The sequence below is a fragment of the Macrotis lagotis genome, chromosome X (assembly GCF_037893015.1).
Source record: "Macrotis lagotis isolate mMagLag1 chromosome X, bilby.v1.9.chrom.fasta, whole genome shotgun sequence".
Classification (NCBI taxonomy): Eukaryota; Metazoa; Chordata; class Mammalia; order Peramelemorphia; family Peramelidae; genus Macrotis; species Macrotis lagotis.
Genome location: NC_133666.1, coordinates 459909743 through 459933644, shown reverse-complemented (window position 1 = coordinate 459933644; position 23902 = coordinate 459909743). Strand labels below are relative to the sequence as shown.

At 35.9% G+C, this 23902-nt stretch overlaps 1 protein-coding gene across 2 annotated transcripts in view; it reads left to right on the top strand.

Annotated features, from left to right (window-relative positions):
* Positions 1-6629: 6629 nt before the first annotated feature.
* The window catches only part of MYOM1 (myomesin 1), a 171374-nt gene continuing 154101 nt past the window's right edge, over positions 6630-23902 (top strand). Inside the window, exons 1-2 of one of the 2 annotated variants that reach the window (XM_074202601.1) lie at positions 6630-6801; positions 15600-15969. In XM_074202601.1, the coding sequence (XP_074058702.1) occupies positions 15671-15969 (299 nt within the window). In that variant the 5' untranslated portion in view covers positions 6630-6801; positions 15600-15670. The remainder of the gene's footprint in view (positions 6802-15599; positions 15970-23902) is intronic. The other variant, XM_074202602.1, reaches the window with a different exon arrangement.

Below are 23902 nucleotides of genomic sequence, written 5' to 3'. Positions count from 1 at the left end.
AATGTTGTTGTTAGTGTGTACAATGTTCCCTTGGTTCTTCTCCCTTCACTCAGTATCAGTTCCTGTAAATGTTTCCATGCTTCTCCTGAGTCCAACCATTCCTGGTTTCTTATAAAAGCAGTAGTATTTCATTATATATATATATATATATATATATATATATGTATATATATATATATATATATATATGTATACCATAATTTGTTCAGTCATTCCCCAATTGATAATAATTTCTTCAATTTCCAATTTTTTACCACTACAAAAATAACTGATAGGAATATTTTGGAATATGTGGGACTTTTCTCATTTTTATGATTTCTTCTTTATATAGGCCTGTTATTGGTATTGATGGGCCAAAGGGTATGGAACAGTTTTATTGCTCTTTGTGTATAGTTCCATATTGCCCTGCAGAATGGTTGGATTAGTTCACAACTCCACCAACAATGCATTAATGTCCCAATCCTCCCACAGCCTCTTTAACATTGATCATCTTCCTTTTTTGTCTTCTTAGTGAATCTGATATGTGTAAAATGGGACCTCATAGTTGTTTTAATTTGTATTTGTCTAATCAATAATGATTTGGAGTATTTTTTCATATGATTATTTCTTTGTTTGAAAACTGATGGCAAACCCTTTAACTGGTTGAATTTTCTGCCACAAGATCCCACTGCTAATGAGACAGTGGAGGGGAGGGGAGGAAAATCCTCCTGTCATTGTTGAATTCTAGAAATGGTTCAGTGGAAAAGGGAAAGAGCATTTATTCTTTCAAAAGCTATGTTCTTATAGCAGGCTCTTTCCTTGACTGCCAGGGATGAATGACTGACTCTCCTCAGAGAGAGTTGTTTTTTAAGGCCATCAAGTACAAACCTATTCTTTCAGTCAGACAATGTCTAATCATCCAGTAATTCCATCAATTTGACTGAGGCTCTGATACACATCTCCTTAAGGAGTAATATGTCATTTAAGATGTGATCCATGGCCTTTATAAGCCCTGAATACAAACATTTACAAGTCTCAAAGGGACAAGTTTTTAACACCTCATTGTCACTCATATCTGAGGACTAAATTGATCAGAGGCTTCCTGAAATTTGTTTTGTGATTAGAGTGCTGAGCCTGAGTCAAGACGACTTATCTTCATGAAATCAAAATTAGTCTCAGACACTTTCTAGCTATGTGATCCTGGGCAATTCAGTGAACCTCATTTGCCTCAGTTTCCTAATCTATAAAATAAACTGGAGAAGGAAATGGAAAACACTCCAGTATTTTTGCCAATAAAACCTCAGATGGGATCAGGAAGAGTTGAACTTGATTGAAAAATGAACAAACAACTATAAAAATATTATGGTACATATAATTTGTTTTCAGTTCTGTACTTCTACAAGAAATGTTGTAATTAATATTAGATATATATGTAGAATGCTTCCAAATGGAATATGCACACATACACACAGATCTGTTGAGGCAATGGTACATAGGAAATGAGTAGAGATTATATTGCATCTTAACTCTATAGCCTTTTTGTCCAAAAGTGTACACTTCATCATTATTCATCCAGAATCATGGTTGCTGATTGTGTTGATCAGAATTCTTAAAGCTTTCAAGTTTGTTTGCTTTATTGTATTGTTGTTATAAATTGTTCTCCTTGTTTTCTCTTCTCATTCAAATCTTCATATAAGATGATTACTTATTTGACTTCCTTGAATTTTATGTTTCATCAGTGGCATCCCTGGGAAAAACTCAAGAGTGGTTTTGTTCAATTTCTAAACAAAATTTATTTTTGTTTCATATAAAGTACACTGTATGAGGGTTACCTCTAGTTTTTTTTTCAGATAGTTGTGCCTGTAGTATCTATTACAAACATATACTGTAGCTTTCCATGACAGCCAACTTTGATAGATTATGGAAGAATCTCTGGGAGCAAAAAAATACCCTCTCAATATTCAACCCTTTATCTGTTTTAAGTGACAGAGTGTGAAGGAAAAGAGAGCAGGAATGGCCAAAGATGGCTTTTGATGAAATTTATTTCTCTTAAATTAAAACTCTCTTAAATGATAAATAATGTAACTGGATATTTCAGTTACCCTAAATTAACAAATAACTAGGTCATGTTCTTTATGAATACACTTGAAAAGAAGACTCTGACACAGAGTCTAAGTGAAAACCAAGTTCCCTAAAAATATTATTCTTCCAGTTAGCTCTGTTTGTAGGTGCTGATTGTATCAAGACCAGAAACATTTGCAGATCCAGAATCAATTTCTGCAAACAATTTCTCTAGCAAGTGACATTTCAAGCTTCAGTCAGCTGATGGGAGAGGATTTTGGAGAGGTGGGAAATGGAAACCTTCTGAGTCCTTTAAAATCACATAATAAATGACATATGAGTAAGACTAGAATTGAACAATCAACTTTTGTACAAAACACCAAATTTTATATAAGGATAACACAGAAAAAGCAACTTAAAAAAATTGCAAAGTTGACCATGTGTAAAATTTGATGGGTAGACATATTCCATATATGTATATGTATGTATATATATGTAATATTTAATTTACAGTTATTTCCAGATATACATCTTCTGCCCCAGTGACTGTTTACAGTAACAAAGAAAAACTATTTACAGTAACCAAAAAAAAAGGCCCAGTGTTGTAGCATCCTATATCTGTAGTACCCTATTCTTTATGAAAAAAGACAGGGTGTTTCCTCTTCTCCAAAGCTAAGATTAGTTAGTATAATTATTTAAAATTTTGTTTCATTTTATGCAGTTTTTTGTTATTTTAGACATGCTTATTATTCTCGATTTTTAAATTGCATTCTTATACTGTTTCTATGTTTTTCTGACCCCTTCTATTCATAACTTCTTATGGCAATATTCCATTACATTCATATACTACAATTATTGTTATTCTCTGACCAATAGGCCCCTCTTTGATTCTAGTTTTTTCAAAACTTTAATATACTTGTGCTTAATTTTTTTCTCAATACAATAAAGGAAACTTTTACTTCATAATACTACTGTTAATAATCTTAGTCAATTATTACATGCTATGGATAATGAGTTTCATACTAGATTTATTTCCTTTAATTTAAAATGAATGGTTAGCATTTCAGGAAAGCACCGATCTTTTACAGAATTTTCTTCTCTTTAGGTATTGATGGTTTGCTCCTGCAAAGTTTTGTTTGGGGCTTCTTTGTTAAGGTCAGCTACTCTTCCAAATATATTTCCTGATTATAGTTAGAAACAACTTGATTTTTTTTGTAAAAAAAAATAAAAATAATTGAAATAAATTTATACTGAATGTCTCAAATTGTTTTCCCCTTATACATAAACATGACTTTGATTGCTCCCAACCATTTCCATTTCTGTTATTATGATATGATGACTTCCATTTGGAAAGGTTTTTTTAAAAGTTAAAGTGGCACTATATGTATATTTTACAAACATATTATGATTTCATAGTTCTTACTGGTAGTGAACCTGACCTCTTTTATGCTTATGAGATATGAAATAGTGAATATGGAAGATAGTGACATCTGTTCTTTTGCATTCAAAACAATATCACTAAAGGCAAACCCTTTGCAGAAGTCTCTAGGCCTTTTCTAAAAATATAATCAGCTCAAATACTTTGTATTAGCTATTTATGTAGCACTGTAGAAATTGAACTGTCTAAAATTAGTCTGATTAATCTCTCCCTTCACTTCTTTGGGGGGATTATATGCTTTAAGAGATTCTAATTTAATCTCTAATAATGTCAGTATGATGTCAGGAAAATTCATTTGAAAGATCCAAGTAGAATTTGTTTCTTGGATTTTGTTATGTAGAATGCTTCCAAATGGAATATGCACACACACACACACACACACACAAACACATACAGAGGATTCTGTTGAGGTAATGGTGCAGAGGAAATAAAGCAAAGTATATTGCATTTGGACCCTGGAGCTTTGAATCTTACTACTCCTTCTTACTAGCTGTAAAATCAGGGACAAACCACTCTTCTGGCCCTCAGTTTCTTCCTCTATAAAATGGTATAATATTGGTACTACTGAATTCACAGGCAGCTATAAGAAAATAAAACTAAAGTACTACATACACTGAGGGTCTATTTTAATATATTATTATTAACTATCTGACTTCTATAGCATATAAAGATTAAAGACAGGTTAATATGTTGTTCATTGTTGTTCAGTTTGTTTCAGTCATGTTCAATTCTCTGTGATCCCATTTTGGATTTTGTTTTTAGGTTTTTTTGCAAGGCAATGGGGTTAAGTGGCTTGCCCAAGGCCACACGGCTAAGTAATTATTAAGTGTCTTAGACCGGATTTGAACCCAGGTACTCCTGACTCCAGGGCCAGTGCTTTATCCACTGCACCACCTAGCCACCCCCCATTTCGGATTTTTTTGGAAAAGACACTGAAGTAGTTTTTTAATTTCCTTTACAAGTTCTTTTTAAGGATGAGGAAACTGAAGCAAACAGAGTTAAGTGGCTTACCCAGGGTCACACAGCTAGTTGTTGGTCCTTTATTTTCTGTTGGGTTTTTTTTTGCAAGACAAATGGGGTTAAGTGGCTTGCCCAAGGCCACACAGCTATGTAATTATTATGTGTTTGAGGACAGATTTGAACTCAGATACTCCTGACTCCAGGGCCGGTGCTTTATCTACTGCGCCACCTAGCTTCCCCCTCCGTCCTTCATTTTCAAAGGAGACCAATGACATCATGAGGTGATGTCTGGATTCATAAGTGAATTGCATTTAAGTGAGGCAGAATTGCACAAGATAATCAGCCTCTCTCTCTCTTCCAAATTCACTGAAGCCCAGTGGCAAGACAAAAGTCAGGACAACTGATGATGATCTGGAGTACAAGTCTTCAGTGTTTGACCAAGCTCTAAAGCATTCCACAGCACCTGTTTCAGCCACCTTCATGGCCATTGGAATAGATTGTTCTACCTATTCTGGTCAAGGAAGTCTTCACATGCTTGGGGTAAACATCCCCCTAACCACTATGGTTCTAAGGGTATGAATTTGAACTCACGTCTTCCTGACTCTAGGCCTGGCATTCCATCCACTCTACCACCTAGCTGCCCTAATATGTTCCACAGGCAAGATCAATTAGAGTCAATTTTTACAGCTAGGAAATTTTTTTAAAAGGGTGATGTAGCAGAAGGAAAAAAGAGGAAGTTCCATAAAATCAAGCACTGCATTTAAAAAAAATCTGATTTTATATACATTGTTCCAGTGTGGATCCCTACCTCTGCAAAGTGGGATGGAGGGAAATATTTTCTCACATCTCTTCTTTGGGGCTATATTGTTCTCAACAATTTTGCAACATGCAACATGGTTTGTGGTCTTCCTTTCCTTTTACTTTGTTGTAGTCATTGTGAGTATTCATTTTGCTTCAAATCACAGAAATTTTTCTGTTCTTTGTTACATTTTTATGTTCATATAGCACAATAATATTCTATGACACTCATGTGCCACAATTTTTGAGTCATTGATGATCCTCTTATTTGTTTCCAATTCTTGCTACAACCAAAAAAATTGCTATTATAAATATTTTTGGCTATATGGGACTCGAATTCAAATATGACCTTAGACACTTAATACTTACTTAGCTGTGTGAATTTGGGCAAATCGCTTAACCTCATTGCCTTCCAAAAAAAAAAAAAAACCAATATTGGATGCAATGTTCTCTTAGTTCTACACATATGTTATCGAAGCATAGAACTTCACTTATGCTAGTTTTAAAATAAATTACTGCTGGAACAGAGTAATAGTCTTTCTCTTCAATAGAGAGTATTTTTCAGTCATTTCAGTTATGTCTGACTCTTCATGATTTCCATATGGGGTTTTCTTGGCAAAGATACAGAAATGACTTGCCATTTCCTTCTCCAACTTATTTTACAGATGGGGAAACTGAGGCAAACGGGGTTACATGACTTGCCCAGAGTCACACAGTAAGTTTCCAAGGCTAGATTTGAATGCAGGTCTTCTTAACTCCAGGTCCAACACTTTTTTTACAATGCCACCTTACTATCCTACTGTCGTAGCATTAGGAGAAATGAAGAATGTTGTTTTACAGGACAATGTGTTCAAAGTATAATGAAAAAGTGCTCTTACTGAGGCTTTTAAATGTGTATTAAATAAATTGAGAGAGAATTGTGATAGTTGATCTACCACCAGTAGTCACCTCTAACTCATTTCTTAATGACATTTGCCTCTGGTTTTCTCCTTGTTCCTTTTTCATTATCTCTACTGTACATGTACTATTAACAGAACACTGAGGCCTGCAGCTTGCCATGAACATTCCAATTATGTTCTGAGGTTCAAATTACTCAGCTTCATTTTCACTCCCAACATTACTGTTCTTTCCCTGGGAACATTCACAAGCTTTTAAAAAATTCTGCTGACCAAAAAATATTGCACTCTCTCTCTTAGAGCAAAATGAAGTTTTCCTTTTTGGTTAGGTGAGGTGAGGCCTCCCCAAGGGGGAGATGTCATTTCAAGGACTTGCTTGCTCAAATTCCTGAAACCGTAGCTATCAACTGTGTCTGTTCTTTTTCATCTCCCCCTACCCCACCCCACTTGGTTGCTAAATTTATCTGTCTTCTTGGCCATAAAAGGCCAGGCCTATGGCCCTGACTTTCTCCTGACTACAGGCATTATTTTTGTACTGGCCCCAAGAGTTCAGTCTTTAGCCCTGCCTCTTTTTTTTCTTCGATTCCACTTGGGTGTATTCTTCATTCCATCATTCAGTTCCATCACCACATCAGAACCTTTCCACCATCATTACTCATTTGGACCCTGGTAAGTAAGTGTGACATTTTCATGGAAGAATGTGCTTATTTGAATCAGAGTTGAACCAGCCTGAATTGATTGTAGTTCCTTCTTTCTTCCAGGATCAGCTATTTTTAAGGGACTTGTGGAAACAGCAAAGAAATAGAAAGGTGCAGCTATTGAGAAAAAGGAGAGTGGGGCAGGGAGCAGCTTTTGGGGGAGGAAGGGCACAGTTATTTTTACTGATTGCTGAACTAGTTTTAAAATAAACTATTGCAGTAACTACAGGAATGTAAATATGCTTTTCTGTCTGAATATTGTAAATCTGAACTAGTTGTACTTTCACCATTTAAAACAGAGTAATCTGGGGTGTGGGGGTTGAAATTGTTTAGAATCTGAAATGAATACGAGAAGCTGAAATCCCTAGGCATCATTCTTTCTGATTAGCAAACCCAGAGAGGCAAATGAACTGTTAGAAGTCAGTCAGAAAATTTCCCTGATATTGCTGCAGAAGAACAGGATGTCTTGTAATAATTCTTTCAAAAGAGTAAACCACACCAAAGAGTCATGATCATAGAGTTAGAGCCAGACAGGAGCTTAGGTATCATTTAATTTAATTCCATTGTTTTGCAGAATTGGAAACTGAGGTCCAGTGATTTGCTCAAATACTCATAGAGAATAGTCAGCTCAGACTCAAAACCAGGGTCTTTCTCAGATTCCAAAATCCAGGGCTGCATCCACTAAAACAGTGCTAAACTTAACAGCTTCTGCCAGTCTTCAAATAACTATTTATACCTCCATGCACATTGTTAGCTTGCACACTTTGAAAGACCTTCTGGCATCAAAGTTAATAGTTCTCCCTGAGCATCTACCTTATCAAAGGTAGCTAGATTGTGCAGAGGATAGAGTGCTAGACCTGAAGTCAGAAAGAAAAGAGTTCAATCTGACTTCAGACTCTTACTAGCCACACTCATGTCCCTGGGTAAGTCAATTAACTTTTATTTACCTCTATTTCCTCAGTTATAAAACTGGATATGATAATAGTACTTACATCTCAGAGTTGTGAAAAATCAAATGAGCTTGAAATGTGTAATTTGTAAATGCATTGTAAAAATGCACAGTACAGCATTTTTCACAGAGTAGGCACTTGATAAATATTATCAAGAAGTGATTAAGATAGTCATGCTTTTGCAGGTAATATAGACATTTTCTTACTAGCAACCCCTCATATATTTTTTAAGGTTTTTTTCTTTAGTTGATTTAGAAAATGAAGATGGTGATTTCTTAGTTTTGGTTTCAGACCATGAAAACATCTTTATATAAATCATAGACTGGATTTAGTTGTAAAAGAATTTGTTGTTATTCGGTCATTTCAGTCATGTCTGACTCTTTGTGACCCCATTCAGAATTTACTAACAGAGATGCTGGAGTGGTTTGCCATTTCCTTTTCCAGTTCATTTTATAGATGAAAGAACCTGAGGCAAATGGAATGGATTAAGTGACTTGCCCAGGGTCACACAATGAGGAAATGTCTAAGCCAGATTTGAATTCACAAAGATGAGTCTTCCTGGCTCCAGACTCAGCACACTATCCACTGTGCCAACTAGTTGCCCATAGTAATAGAATAATATAGGTTAAATATGTCTTTTTCAAAGGAGGACTGGGAATAGAGAGTTGGATCTCAGGAGCCCTGGGATTGAATCTTGCTTCAGATACTCAGTGACTGTAGGATCCTGAGTAAGCCATCCTCTTAGAGTTTCAGTTTCCTATGGTAAAGAATATATAGTTCTTATTTTATGGTTTACAAAGTGTTGCACATTCATTATATAAGTTGATACTTCTAATACCCTATAAAATAGGTGCCTTTGTTAGCATTTCAGTTTTTAATAGATGAGGAAACTGAGACTCATGCAGGTTAAGTTTCTCCTCCAAGGTCACACAAGCCAGTACTCAGAGGTTCAATTTGAACCCAAGTCTTCTTAACTCCAAATCCAGTACTACAGCCAAAGATCACTTTATCTCTCTATTACTATACCATATATCCTTAAATATGAAATATAAAGATAATTTTTTACTATAAAAAAGAAGTTTCACAGATATTTGCATATTAAAACAACACATGCAGGATATAAGTTCTTAACACCTCCTTGGCTTAGTTGGTCTCTGACTTCTAACACATGTAGTAACAATACATTATGCTCTTTCAAACTCCAGGCAGATAAAATCTGCTAATGTCGCAGCTCCTTAATCTCAGTTATCCAGTCTCAAACCCATGTTCCTCAAACCCTCACCTCCATTCTGATTGTTATTAAAACTTTCCAGTTCTACTCTGGTGGGATGGACATGGATGGGTGACATCATCTAGACCATTCCATTATTCCCCTCAATTGTCCTCTCAATTGTCAGCAAACTTCCCTCCATTTGACTCTCTATTCTTGGTCATATAATAATAATAATAATAACTGGCATTTATTTAATATCTACTGTATACCAGACACTTTACAAATACCATCTCACTGAATTATCATAGCAACCCTGGTAGGTAATGTTGTTATTATTTCCTCATTTTCTGGTTAAGTAAACTGAGACAAATAGAGGTTAAATGATTTGTCCAGAGTCACATCAGGTCAAATTTGAACTCGGAGCTTCCTGACTTTAGGCCCATGGCTCTATTCACTGAGCCATCTAAGGGCAATTCTTTTTACCTTCTCTCTCTAACTGAAATCTGAATCTAGTTTGAAGACACTGCATCCCTTTTGATCTTTGCCACTGGAGGACACTTGACTTACAGGGTTGAGGGTATATATAAAAGGCATACTTCTAGTTCCTCACTTCTATTTCTACACTATTCCTTTACCTAACTCCCTTTAATGACCTTTTCTCTTTTAAAGTACACAGAGTTTGCTTTTAACATCTTTTCCCCATTCTTGTTACACACTATCTTTCAAGTCATTTGACTTTTTCAAAGCCTTTACAACTTAGATTATGACCTCATTTTCTACAACATTCATTGTCTTCGTCTTCAGGAATTACAATATTCATATCTCCATAAAATCCTGACTTCTTAATTCTTCAACATCTTCAACTCTAAAAACCTACTTATCCACTCCAATCTTGCACCAACATGGTCATAACTTAGACTTCTTCTTCCTCCTTCTTTTCTCAGTCTATGTGTCTCTCTCTGTCTCTGTCTGTCTGTCTCTCTCTCTGTCTCTCTGTCTCTGTCTCTGTCTCTTTGTCTCTCTCTCTCTCTCTCTCTCTCCATCTCTCTGTATCTCTCTATCTCTTTCACTGACTCTCTATCTTGTCTATCCCTGTCTGCCTGTCTATCTGTCTCTCAGAATTACACTACATCTGGAAGTTGAACTGGATGAGTACTGAAGTTTTTTCCAGTTTTACAACCCCATGAACTTTTTCCTCATCTGCTTAAAAACAGACCTTTGATAAAATAAATGTTCTTTTTTTTAAACACCCAATCCTCCTTTACTTCTCTGGCACTTTTGACTCTATTCACTACTTCAAGATAGGATCTTCCCATGGTTCAGAAATTCTTTACTCTTTTGGTTCCTTACCTGTACAACCTTTGTTTCATTTGTTGATTCCTCTTCTTCCTGACACCTTGATGTGAGTATTCCAAAAATTTTTTGGCAGGTATCAGGAAGACCTTGCTTTATTTACTCAACTATTGTCATAGTTTGTGCAGCTATGGACAAGTCACCAAACCTTTTTGAATGTTCATTCATCTATAAAATGAATTACTAATTAGTATAAGATTGAAATAAGAGAGCATATATAATATTTTCATATTTCAAAGTACTTCATTTTTTTATATGTCTCTCCTTTCTGTTCTTAATTTCAACTACTACCTCATATACATGTTGTTGTTTTTCCATAGGCAATCATACCACCAGTGGGATAAACTAGCAGACAGATAGCATTCATGAAAGGACACTATGTAGTCAGATCATACATGTGGAGAGCACAAATTTAGGGACATGTGTAATTAAGTTGCATACATATAAGAAAGGCAATTCATACCCCTGACTCTGAAGAGCTGTCCACACACACACACACAGACACAGACACAGACACACACAGACACACACACACACACACACACACACACACACACACAGTCTGGTGATATCAATAAATTGCCATCTGCTGGACGTGGCATCATTTCCATTGGGTATTACATCATTTCCATTCTCTAGTATATTGGCTCATCTAACTATCTCTACTGGTGTCATGCTTGCTGAGCTGTTCTTTGATATCATCTGCAAGGCTTTAGCCATAGAGACTCTTCAAGGCAGTAACTGTGCTGTTTTCTACTAGGAAGTAGCATTTGGAAAGCTTCTCTCAGTTATGGAGGAGTATGACTTTTTTTTAAAATTATATAGCAACTAGGAGGCACAGGAGATAAGAGTGCCAAACATAGAGTTCAAATCTGACCTCAGATACTTATTAGCTTTTTGACCTTGGGCAAGTCACTTAACCCTGTTTGCCTCAATTTCCTCATCTGTAAAAATGAGCTAGAGAAGGAAATAGCAAACCACATTTGTATCTTTGCTAAGAAAACCCTGGATGGGGTCACAAGGAGTCAGACAACAAATAGTTTTTGTTAGTTTATAGCAGAGGGTATGAACTAACACATCCAACTAATCAACAAAAAAAATGGAAAGGCCCAGACTTAGTGAATACTCTTTCCTAGAGCTAATTTGAAGTCCTTGATCCCAGACATATCTAATTTAGAGTTAGGAAATTACTTTCAAATTCTAAAAGTTGTTGATTTTTTAAATTTCACAGATACTACGGAGGGGCCTAGAGTGATGAGATTTTTTTTCACTTTCACAAATCTTCTTCAGTATATAAATGAGATCAGACAAGAATGAAAGGTTAATTGAAGAAGTCATGGTCCTAAATCTTTGCCTCTGATTCACATTCTTGCTTTTATTATATGTACCTGTCAATGATTTTTGTGCCCACATTTTGGTTACCATAAACCTCAATGTTCTTATATAGACTAATACTTTCTCCTTTGTACTATATTTTCATTAAAGTTTTGCTTTGCTAAACAGGCTAAATTCTAAATAAATAGAATTCAGAATGTGGACAGGTAGTGCAGTGGATAGAGTGCCAGGCCTTTATCAAATATGACCCTAGACACTTATTTACTAATTAAGTGACCCCGAGTAAGTCACTTAATATTGTTTGTCTCATTTATAAAATAAGTTTCTTCATCTATAAAATAAGCTGGAGAAAGAAATGACAAATCACTCCAGTAGCTTTCCCAGGAAAAACTCCATGCAGGATCATGAAGAGTCAGATCTGATTGAAACAACTGAACAATGGCAAATCCATATACTACAAATAACTCACATCTATATAGAGTTGTAAGGCTGATAAATCATTTGTCACTCATCATGGAGCATTGTATTTGGGACTAGGTATCACTCTTAAAGGAAGAAAATTGATAGATAAGTTAAAATGCATTCAACATAACGTGAATAGGTTCATAGGATTTAGAACTCAATGGGGCCTTAGAGACAGTCTTGTCTATCATTTTACAAATGAGGAAACTGAGAGGTTAATTGACTCGTTGAAAGTTACAAAGGTAGAAAGTGTCAGTGATGGGGACTGAGCTCTTATCTCTGCTTAGGAGATGAAATCTGCCATTTCTTTATTTTTTTTAAGATTTTATTTATTTTGAGTTTTACAATTTTTCCCCTAATCCTACTTCCTTCCCCCACCCCCCACAGAAGGCAATTTGCCAGTCTTTACATTGTTTCCATGTTATACATTGATCCAAATTAAATGTGATGAGAGAGAAATCATTTCATTAAGGAAGAAACATAAAGTATAAGAGATAGCAAGATCAGACAATAAGATAGGTTTTTTTTTCTCTCTAAATTAAAGGTAATAGTCTTTGTTCAAACTGCACAGTTCTTCCTCTGAATACAGATGGTATTATCCATTGAAGAGAGCCCCAAATTGTCCCTGATTGTTGCACTGATGGAATGAGCAAGTCCATCAAGGTTGATCATCACTCCCATGTTGCTGTTAGGGTGAACAACGTTTTTCTAGTTCTGCTCATCTCGCTCAGCATCAGTTCATGCAAATCCCTCCTGGTTTCTAATAGAACAATGGTGTTCCATGACATACATATACCACAGTTTGCTAAGCCATTCCTCAATTGAAGGGCATTTCATTTACTTGATTTCCAATTCTTTGCCACCACAAACAGGGCTGCTATGAATATTTTTATACAAGTGATGTTTTTACCCTTTTTCATCATCTCTTCAGGGTATAGACTCAGTAGTGGTATTGCTGGATCAAAGGGTATGCACATTTTTGTTTCCCTTTGGGCATAGTTCTAGACTGCTCTCCAGAAAGGTTGGATGAATTCACAGCTCCAGCAACAATGTATTAGTGTCCCAGATTTCTGAAATCTGCCATTTCTAAGAACAGAATCTATAAAAAAAATTAACTTGGACCAAACTGAAAATTTTCATAATTTGGAAACAAGGAGAGATTTCCCCTAACAGTTAAGGACATAATAATGAAACTAATAAGAATATAAAATAGTGAAACTAAGAAAGAAAGAAATAATCAAATTATTTTAAGAAATATAGTCTTAAACTAGCTTGACCAATGCTAAGGGAAATAGCCTGGGGCTTGCTCCAAAGGACATCATGGAAAATATTGTAGCAGTAAAAGATTTATTAAACCTTCTAAGTTGTTCAGGCATTTCAGTCATGTCCAACTCTTTGTGATTCTATTTGGAATTTTCTTGGCAAAGATACTGAAGTGGTTTTCTGTTTTCTTTTCCTACTCATTTTATAGATAAGGAAACCAGGTTGCACAGCTAGGAGATGTCTGAGGCCATATTTGAACTCAGTTTTTCCTAACTCCAGACCCAGCACTCTATCCACTGTGCCACCTAATCAGGAGCTTGGTTTCTTCATCTGTAAAATGAAGATATTATAATTAAATAATATCTGAGGTCTTTCCCAGTTTTCAATCTGTGATGCCACTTAATCTGTTTCTTTCCTTGCTGAAAGAAATTGGAGGTTGAAAGGAACAAGAGATAATTTTCTAAAAGTGGAATAGGCAGCATCAGGAGATATTTAGAGAATTCTGAAAGTCTTCAAGTGGACGCTGAATGACTGCTTGTCTGGGAATGATATAGAAGGGATATTCATAGCTAAAATGACTTGGGAAATTCCTTCTAACTCTTACTTTCTCTAAGTTATGTATCTAGCATATGTAAGTCATGTATCTGGCAGAGCTCCAAATAGAATCCAGGTCTCCTGACCATCTAAATACCATCAAACCCAAATATATGCTCTTCATTTCTCACCCTTCTGTCCTACTTTGAATCCTCTTACCTCTTACCTCTCTCTCACTACTCTCCCTAATTTTCAGGGGGGGTTTTGTATATTATCTTCCCCCATTAGACTGTAAACTCCTTGAGGGCAGGGATGGTCTTTTTCTTATTTGTAATTCCTGATCTTATGTGCTTGACATATATTATATATTTAATAAATGTCTTTTGACTATCATTCTCATTACTCAAAGTGCTTTGCAATAATATGATTTACATGCAATTGGTAAGTTTTGCTTGATCATCTTAATTTTTCCTTTTAACTTCCACTGACCAAGTGTTACTTTTGATGCAATTTTCCATAGAGAAGTAAGATTGTCGTTGGGTTATTTCAGATGTGTCTGTCTTTTTGTGACCCCATTTGTGGTTTTCTTGGCAAAGATACTGTTGTTTCCTTTTCTAGTATATTTTCTAGATGGGGAAACTTTACGCAAGCAGGGTTAAGTGACTTAGCTGGTAAATGTCTAAGGCCAATATTTTTTAACTCAGGCAGATGGGTCCCCTTGATTCAAGACCCAGAGCTCTAATCTAGTAGCAGTCAATAAATAGTTATCATATACTCACATAATGCTAGGCATTGGAAGGAATTTTAAGGTCCTTTCTAACTCTGTATCTAAAAACCAATGACCCCAAGGAATGCCAGTTAACTTCTTTACTTCTGGGTGAATTTTCCCACAATGAAAAGAATATACTAGAGATCACAATCAGAACTGAACATTGGATAGTAATATTTTTTTCCTGTATCCTTAATCTAGTATTTTGAATGGAGCATAATAAGTGCAATCTTTTAGCTACAATGGATAACAACAGTTAGTAATTATATAGCCTTTTAAGGTTTGCAGAACTCTTTAACATGTTATCTCATTTGATCCTCACAATAAGCCTGGGAGGTAAGTGCTATTATTTTCTGCATTTTCCAGATGAGGAAACTGCGACTGAAAGAGGTTAAATCAGATTCACACCACTATTATGTGAGACAGGATTAGAATGCAGTCCTTCTTGACTCCAAACTCTAATATATTCATTGAGCTGAGAACTTTTACATGACCAAGAGATTTATCAGGAGGAACTGTTTTTTATGAGGTAAAGTTAGGTGGTCTTTTCTTAATAAAATTTACTCCTTAAATGACTGAATAGTTTTGTTTTGCCTCTTATCTTCAAGTGGCAAAAGGTTAGTCATTCAGAAGACCATTTAGAGAGTTTCTTTGGATATGACCACTTTAACTGTCCCATAAGCAATGAGGGAAAGTAGCTATTTAGAGTCTCTAAGAAGAGTTCCATCTTCCATGTTTAATATGAATGAGATGATTTCCTCTTTTATTAGAGGGGAATCTAAGGAAGGAAGTATGAATAATAATATCCCAGCCAATAGGAAAATGTTGTTTCCTGGATTTAGTTTCTCATTTGTTTATTAAAATGTTTTCATTTTCATTTTTTTTTATAGATCATCTGTCACCTGAGACTACCAAATTAAAACAAAACCCCATAAAGAATTGTACAAAGTAGGAGGACAATATGTCTTTGCCTTTCTACCAGAAGTACCATGAGCACTTTGACCGAGGGTACCGCAATAAAGATCTTCGGTCCACCATGAGCCAATATCAACAGGAGAAGAAGAGCTCTGCTATCTATACTCATGGCTCAACAGCTTACAGTCATATGTCTTCAGCCCACCACCGGGCCTCTGAGGCCTATGGCTCCTCAGCCTATAGGCAGGGGTCCCAGGCGTACAGTCTTGGATCTGCAGCCTATTCCTTAGGATCTGAAGTCAGTAGTAAAGCATCTTCAGCTTATGATTATGGCTACAATCTTGGGTACGTAAAAACAAATCTTTAGGGCCTGGGGAAAAGATATGTCATTTCAAATAATTCTCTGAAATGATTATTTCTGTTCCTTCCCAGTTATTGTAGATATTTGGCATGTGGAATAGAGAAAGGGGTTCTTTTCTCTGGGAGATCTGACTACATCAACCTATCAAAAGGCTTGACCTCATGGGGTGGAGAGTCAAGGACATGCTGTCAGTCACTGGCTGGGCCTCTGTCTATGTCCCTTTGCAATCACAATGTGCAGTCTTCTATGTTTGCATACTGAGATCTTGTTTAAGTTATAAACTATGATATTTTTCCTAGCAGGGAAGCTTTGCCAGATGTTAGAAGAGTAGCAATAGTAGACCAAAAAAAAAAAAAAAACATGATTTAAACTCTCATACTAGGTTTCCTGGCTTTAGAAATGCTACTGTCTGGATTAAGCATAGCCCTTACAACAATCACTTGATGAGAGAAGGGAGGAAGTATAGTTGTCATTTATTCTATTTTTTAGGAGAGAGGCAATCTGGTGATTCTTCTGTCTTTATTCAAGTAATAAGTATCATATTTCATTTTCTTTAGATTTAAAAACTTGTGTTTCCTTTTTAATAAATATTCTGTCACTCAACAAAAGCTCTAAGGGAGCATAAGCATAGATTAAATTCAGGAAATGATGACTAGTCTAGATTGCTTGAAGCATAAAGGGATGAAGAGGGTGTTAGGAATTATTGTGATCCAATTGAAAGACCTTAGAAATCATATCAAACCCTATGATGTTAACAGAATTTTAATAGACACAAAGGACAAACAAAATTAGTGAAATATTCAAAATTCTTACAGTTTAGGACAGGGGATAATATAGTAATACAAATTCAATTTCAATTCATACCTAATAGGACAAGTAGAAAAATTTATATTTATAAGGGACCCCAAAGGTCTTAGTTTAATTTTTCTCATTTTATAGAAGAAATTGATGATTTAGAGGATAAGGTAAATTGCCCAAGATCACTCAAATGGTATAAGCAGCACACCCAGGATTCTATCCCAAATAGAATGACTACAAATATATTTCTCTTTTTATTCCATCAAACAATTCAATGAGAGTGTTGTTTTTGTTGCTGAAATTGGCAGCTAGGTACTTTGGTGACTAGAATCTTGGTCTTGGAATTAGGAGGATCTGTATTCAAAACTTTCTTCAAGAACTTAATCAGCTATGTGAAGGGGGTCAAATCATTAACTTTTAACCTCTCTTAATTTTAGTTTCCCCATCTGTAAAATGGGAAGATTAATTGTACCTACTACTCACAATTATTTTGAGAATTAAAGCAAATGACATGATGTATATAAAGTGCTTTGCAAACCTTAAAATACTATAGAAATGCTGTGATTTCCCAGCAAGGCACTGTGCTAGGTGCTAAACACACAAAGACAAAAAAAGAAAATAGTCCCTGTCTCTAAGGAGTTCATTTTATTCTACAAATAACTCTAATAACTAAGTATATGTGACGGCGCAATTAGGCAAGATATATTTCTTCTGACAGCAGATCAGAGAAGGTCTCATGGGGTGGTAAGTGAAGCTCAGCCTTGGAATTAGAACTTGAAGAATGAATATGAATTGGATGGGCAGTGTAGGGCCTTCAGGGAATGAGGAATTCATGGGAAGCAAACAGCATGAGCAAAGTCATGAGAGTAGGAAAGCATGGGTGAATTCAGAGAATGATGACTAGTCCTGATTGATTAGAGCATTGGATGTTGAAGAGTTGCTATGAAATGAGGCTGTGGTAGTAGACTGAGGTCCAATTGTAGAGGATCTTAAATATCAAACTAAGAGGTTTGGCCTCATAGTTTCATGATTTGGTTTTAGTTTTGGCCATAAAATAAAAATCTACATTTAACAGAAATAGATTTTAAAGTAAAATTTTAGAGTTAAGGGGAATAAACAAAAAGTCCTCTTTTTTGCACAGACTACATTTGTTACTGAAATAAGGGATGGATAACCCAACCAAGTCCTCATGTACTATCATTTTAATTCTCACAAAACTCAATTTCATCAAAATCTGGTCATGTACACATAGCACCATAAGTTTCTGGGAAGTTAAAATATATTCTGGAAAGAAAAAAATTGATTTGTAGAAGGCACTTGCTGGAATGCTTGAGGACAGAAATCCCTTTGCTGTTGGAATATGGCCCAGGATACAGGGCTGCCATTTTCTTAACTCAGTCAGTGAACACTTGGCAGCTGCTGTTATGTTCAGCCAGGATCTGTTAGTAGACCTGGAATTTATGAGGCTGAAGTTCTGGAATCCCAGTGTTAAATAGAACAGGATCATTTTACAGGTTTCTTTTCACAGGGTCAGATTCTGCCCTGAGATATTCATAAGTGTTGGCCACAAATTCAGAACCACCTTCAGGGTAGCATTGACTTCAAGTAGCGTGGTTGACATTACTCATGACTTTGAAAGAAAAACTGGGAAAGAATTAGTAACATATTTTGTTTCTTTTGCCTAAAAAATGCCCTATGATTGTGGCCAAAGAATCCTAAACCAGAAGGTTCCCCTTGATAAGAAAAACAGCTGTTGTGTCCTAAAGGAGGAAGGCATCATAGATATCCATTTTCCTGTACTGCCTGTGCTCAAAGGAGCCTGAGGAAGATAGGTACATGTAATCATTAATCATTAATGTGAAAGTCAGCTTAGAGCTGTAACTTGGAAAATCTATTTGCTTTCTTGGTCATTGGATTATTACCAAAGAATATTATGAATTAAACATTCATGAAATTACATATCTTCTTAATTTGATTTACAAAATCATGTAAAAAAGAAAATTCTATGAGAAAATCTAGTAAATAGCATTTATCTGTCAGCCTAGTTATTATCTTAGACATAAATAACATAAAACACAAAAAATAAATATTTTAAAGTCTTTTGGAGGTATCTAACCTCTGGAATTCTTAGCCATTTCCAAAACCCAGATAAGAAACCTCATTGGGAAATGAGAATTCTTTTTAAAAGATAAGCCCCACAACTCTTTCCATTCCTACTTATCTTTTTTTATTTTTTAAAGGAGCCTGATATGGGAGAATGATAATAAAAACATATATCTGACTTGTTTGAAATGACTCTTTTGTGAAAAACAATACTAGTTCCCAACCTGTATTCCTACCATCAATTATGTGAGGTTGCTTGAATTGCTGGACAAAGAATAATAACTGATCAGGAAATCTCCAGGTCCAAATTCTTAAAATTTGGCATGGCTAAAATTTGGTCTGAAAGGACCTTGAGCTAATGTCAGGGATGAGATCTTCCTCACCTTCACTTTCAAAAGGAATCAGGTGCCTTGCTAGCATTTCCTATATTCATCCCAGATAGTCACTTTGGAATAGATTTCTCACCGTTTATTTCTGAGAATCATAAAACGTTAGAGCTGGAAGAGATCTTAGAGGTCAGTGGTTCAATCTTTTCATTTTTGTTCCTTCCAGTCAGAAAAACTAAATTCCAGATTTATAACTAGGAATTTTTTCCTCCTCAGCAAAAATAATTGAACAGGGGCTAAGGGTGAAATGGTAGTGATATGGAGGATAGTCTAACTTCGGGAGAAGGTCACCCTTCCCTGTTCTAAGATTTAGAGGAAGGAATGCCCGGGGACCTCTACTGGGACAGGACTCAGGATAAGAGCTTTTTTAATCAGCCAGCCTATCAACATTAATTAAGTACATGATTTGTGTCAAGAAATATAAATAGTTCTGACAAAACAAAGAAATGCAAAAATACAGTTTCTACTCTCAAGGAGCTCACATTCTAGTTGGTGGACAACATGCAAATAACTAAGTACACCAAAAAAACATATACAGTGTAAATGGAAAGTAATTTGGGAGGAGAGAAGTTCAGAAGTAGTGGGATGACTAGGAAAAAACTCCAGAAGGAGATTAAATTTGAACTGAGTCTTGAGGGAAACTAGGGAAGCCAGTAGACAGAGGTGTGAAAGAAAAAGCATCTCAGGCTTGGGGGAAAGTCAGTGCAAATCCATGGTGTTGTGAGCTGAAGGGTTATGTGTGTGAAACAGCAAGTAGGCTAGTGTAAGCAGATCAGAGAGCTCCAGTAATTTGTAAAGTGAATGTGGGAAGGGATCAGATTGTAGAGTCCTTGAAGGACAAGCAGGATTTTAAAATTTGATCTTGGAAGTAATAGGGAGCCACTGGAGTTTATTGAGTAGGGGAGTGGCATTGTCAGACCTGCCCAATAGGAAGACACAGTTGAGTGGACGGATGATGGGTTAGAGTGGGCAGAGTTGGAGGGGAGGTTATGGTAAATAGTGGAAGTATGAGGTAATGATACCCTATAGCAGGGTGGAGGCAGTTACAAATGTTGTGAAGATAGAAACAACAAGGCTTCAGGCAGAGAGACCAATTAGAAGATTATTCCAAATAGTCTAGGTGAGCTACTGAGAGCCTTACTGGAATGGTTGCTTAATGAATGGAAAGAAGGATACAAGAGATGGTCTGAAGATAGAAACAAGAAGACTACAATAGATTAGAACTAGGGATTGATATGTGGGAGTGAGAAATCAAGAATGGCAACATATTGTGAGCCTGGGTACCTGAGAGGAGGCCCCCGGTAGGAAACAAAGACTTTTGGAGGAATAAAGTTTCACATCCTTCCTACCCAAAACCCTTCTGATGTAAGAGTTGGACCACATCCTCTCTTGGAGTGCCTGAATCCAAATCTAGCCCTGGCACTGAGAATCATGAGGTGCCAGAAATTTCTGTTGGAAGGAGCATGCCTTTCTTTGAAGGAAGCACAGAGATATTGGAGTCTCATGGCAAAACTTCATTCCCTCAGTGTAAGTTACAGTCTTGTTCAATTCTCTCAGAATTTCCACAGAGTTCTTTTGTACTCTCAAGGAGAAAGAGCTCAGTCCTTAAATGCCCACCAATCAAGCTTAGAAGCTGAGGCTCACTCATTTCTGAACAAATTTACTTTTTTCTTTTTTAATTTAATTTAATTTTCACTTTTAAATCCTCTTCCTCCTACTTTTCCCACTCCCACTCATTAAGAAAGAAAAATGAAATCCATCACAAAATATGTAATCAATGCAAACAATTTCTACTTTAACCTGTCCAAGAAAGAGAAAAAGAAAAGAAAATAAGTTTCCATTTGCACTCTGAATTCACTAGCTTTATCTACCTTGGATAGAATGTTTCTTCATGAGTCCTTTGGAATTGTGGTTGTTCCTTAAGTTACTGAACCTTATCAAAGCTGATTATCTTTTCAATATTGCTGATACTGTATAAATTATTCTCCTGATTCTGCTTCCCTCTCCATCAGTTCATACAAGTCTTCCTAGATTTTTCTGAAGCCATCCCCTTCATTATTTCTTACAGTACAATAGTATTCCATCACATTCATATACTGCAATTTGTTCAGCCATTCTCCAATTAATGAGCATCCTCTCAGTATCCAATCCTTAGCCACCACAGAAGAGCTGCTATGAATATTTTCATATGTATGGATCCTTTTCCTTTCTTTTTGGCCTCTTTAGAATACAGATCTTATAACAGTATCTCTGGGTCAAAATGTATGCAGAGTTAATAACTTTTAAAGCGTAGTTCAAAATTACTTCCAGTTCACAGTTCCACAAACAGTGCTTTAGTAAACTGTTTTCCCACAGCTCCTACAGCATGTCTTATTTTTCTTTCTTGTCATCTTAATCTGATGGGTTGGAGAATCATTGACTCTGGAGTACTTTAGAGGGTTATAAATCTAATAAATTAGTCTCCTTTCCAGCAGACTGTAGGTAGATTTTATAAAGCCTTTTGCTTTATTATAACTTTGTATAACAATTAATACTGAAATTGTTTAAGTCCTGAAATCTATGCACTGACTCAGTCATAAGTATATTGGTGAAAACCAAGTTAAACTAAGATTTTATGGGAAATTGAATTTGCCTGAAAATGACTAAGAAAGAAGGTCATGCTCTCTTTCTCTTTTGCAAGGATAGCTGACTGGGAGGGTAGTCTTTTGAATTCTACTTTAAAAAAATCACAACACTCACCATGTATTAATGAAAAAACCAAATAAACCCAAACTATAAATCTGGTCATTACACACTATGTAATGAAGAATCAACATGAGATACCAGTTTCCTTTTAAGTACTTGAGATAATCAAACTCATCAAAATTATGAACAGCAACACTGTCAGAAGAGTGAGATGGTAGAGGAAATGAGAACAGAATGTCAACACTACTTCCTTAAAAGTCATTAAACTAATGAAGGATCACAAAAATCTAAATCTTTATACAGGAAGAACAATATAAGGATAGGTCCAACTCCATTTTTCACCCTCTACCACTACTCTAACCTTGTTTGTGGAAGGAACAAGTTAGGATTCAACAAACTCTTTTCATTCCATAAAATTAACTGGCAATTATTATCTGCATTTTGGGTTTCCTCATTCACAAAAATTTAGATAAGAAAATATGAGGAACCCAGAGGGTGATCGCAACCTTACTTAGGTAAGTGAACCATTACTTGGAGAAGGAATATATTTCCTTTTATTTGATATGAATTGAGTGATTTAGGCAAAGGTCCAAGAGAAGCAGGGACGGTGTTTTCCAGTGCCTCACAGTTAAAATGTCAGGTCCATTTTTGCAAGGCTCTAGCTCTGGCCCTGTCAAGTCTGCACCTTTCTGCTGGCCAGGCAGCAACACAGTAACTGAGCTTCCCACAGGGGCCCATGACCTCTTTGAGATCTGAAGCAATCTCTACAGGGGCTTTGACCTTTTATATTATATTCTTTCTGGATAAGACAAGAGAAGGAAAAGCCACCTCAGATGCTGAAAATACAGTGGTCACTGGCAAAATTACCACAGTGACCACAGACTGTGGCAAACCAGTCAATGGTATTATTTTATCTTCATATAAAATATGATAAATAATTTGTTCTAAAGTTTACAATAAAGGTTTACAAACATCATGTATGATCCTCACAACCATATTGAGAGATAGGAGCTATTATTTTTCCCAAATTATAAATGAGGAAATTGAGACTCATAGAAAATAGAGATCAAATGAGGTCAAATAAGCCCAAAAGATTGAATGGTGAAGCTGCTGAGAAAAGTAATTGAGCACTAAGAGTTGATTACTAGAGGTTTCTAGACCCACAGGTCATCTGTACTCTATGAAAATGTAGTGCATAAGAATCTTTAAATAAGGCAAGCAGTCTACAACTGGGACCTGACAAGATATCTTGGGTTTTATTGGTCCCCAATAACTCTGGTTGTCATTAATTGACTAATAAGAGGTTTCAGGTCAAGTCTGCCTTGGTTGCTATTTGGGTTTTGATTGTCTCAGAGTCAATATAAATAGTAATTGTTTTTGTTTTGTTCAGAAACCCTGAGAGTGTTCCTCTTCCAGACTGCTTTTTTTTTTTAACTAGGTAAAAGAGTTCATTCTTTGCTCCATTTCTTTCTTACCTAACATTTTCTCCCCAATTTCTCTATAATTTAACAAACTGGGGTATCCAAACTTGAAGGCCCTCCCAAAATGTGAAGAGCCTAATTTTATCATAGCCATACAAAGTGATTGTGCTCTGTCATGCTATTATAGGATCAGATCCGCTATGTAGGCCCTCATAGCAGTAGAGGTACTCTGAAAGATCTGGGGTTGTCTCTCTTCTAATGACATCAGTTCAAGCCCTCATCAGTTTGATTTCCTCTCACTGTTAGGTACCAGTGACTAACATACTAGTTCCTTTTATGCACTAAGTATCAACAAACTCTGACAGCTAGATATTTACTTCTGAGATAAAACATTAACAAAAGTATGACCATTTCACCTTTATATTTTAGGGGCATTCTCTGCCTTTATCTAACCTTATTCTCTGTGGACTATACTCACTCTTAGCATACTTCCTACATAACATCAATATTCACTTCCAGATGTA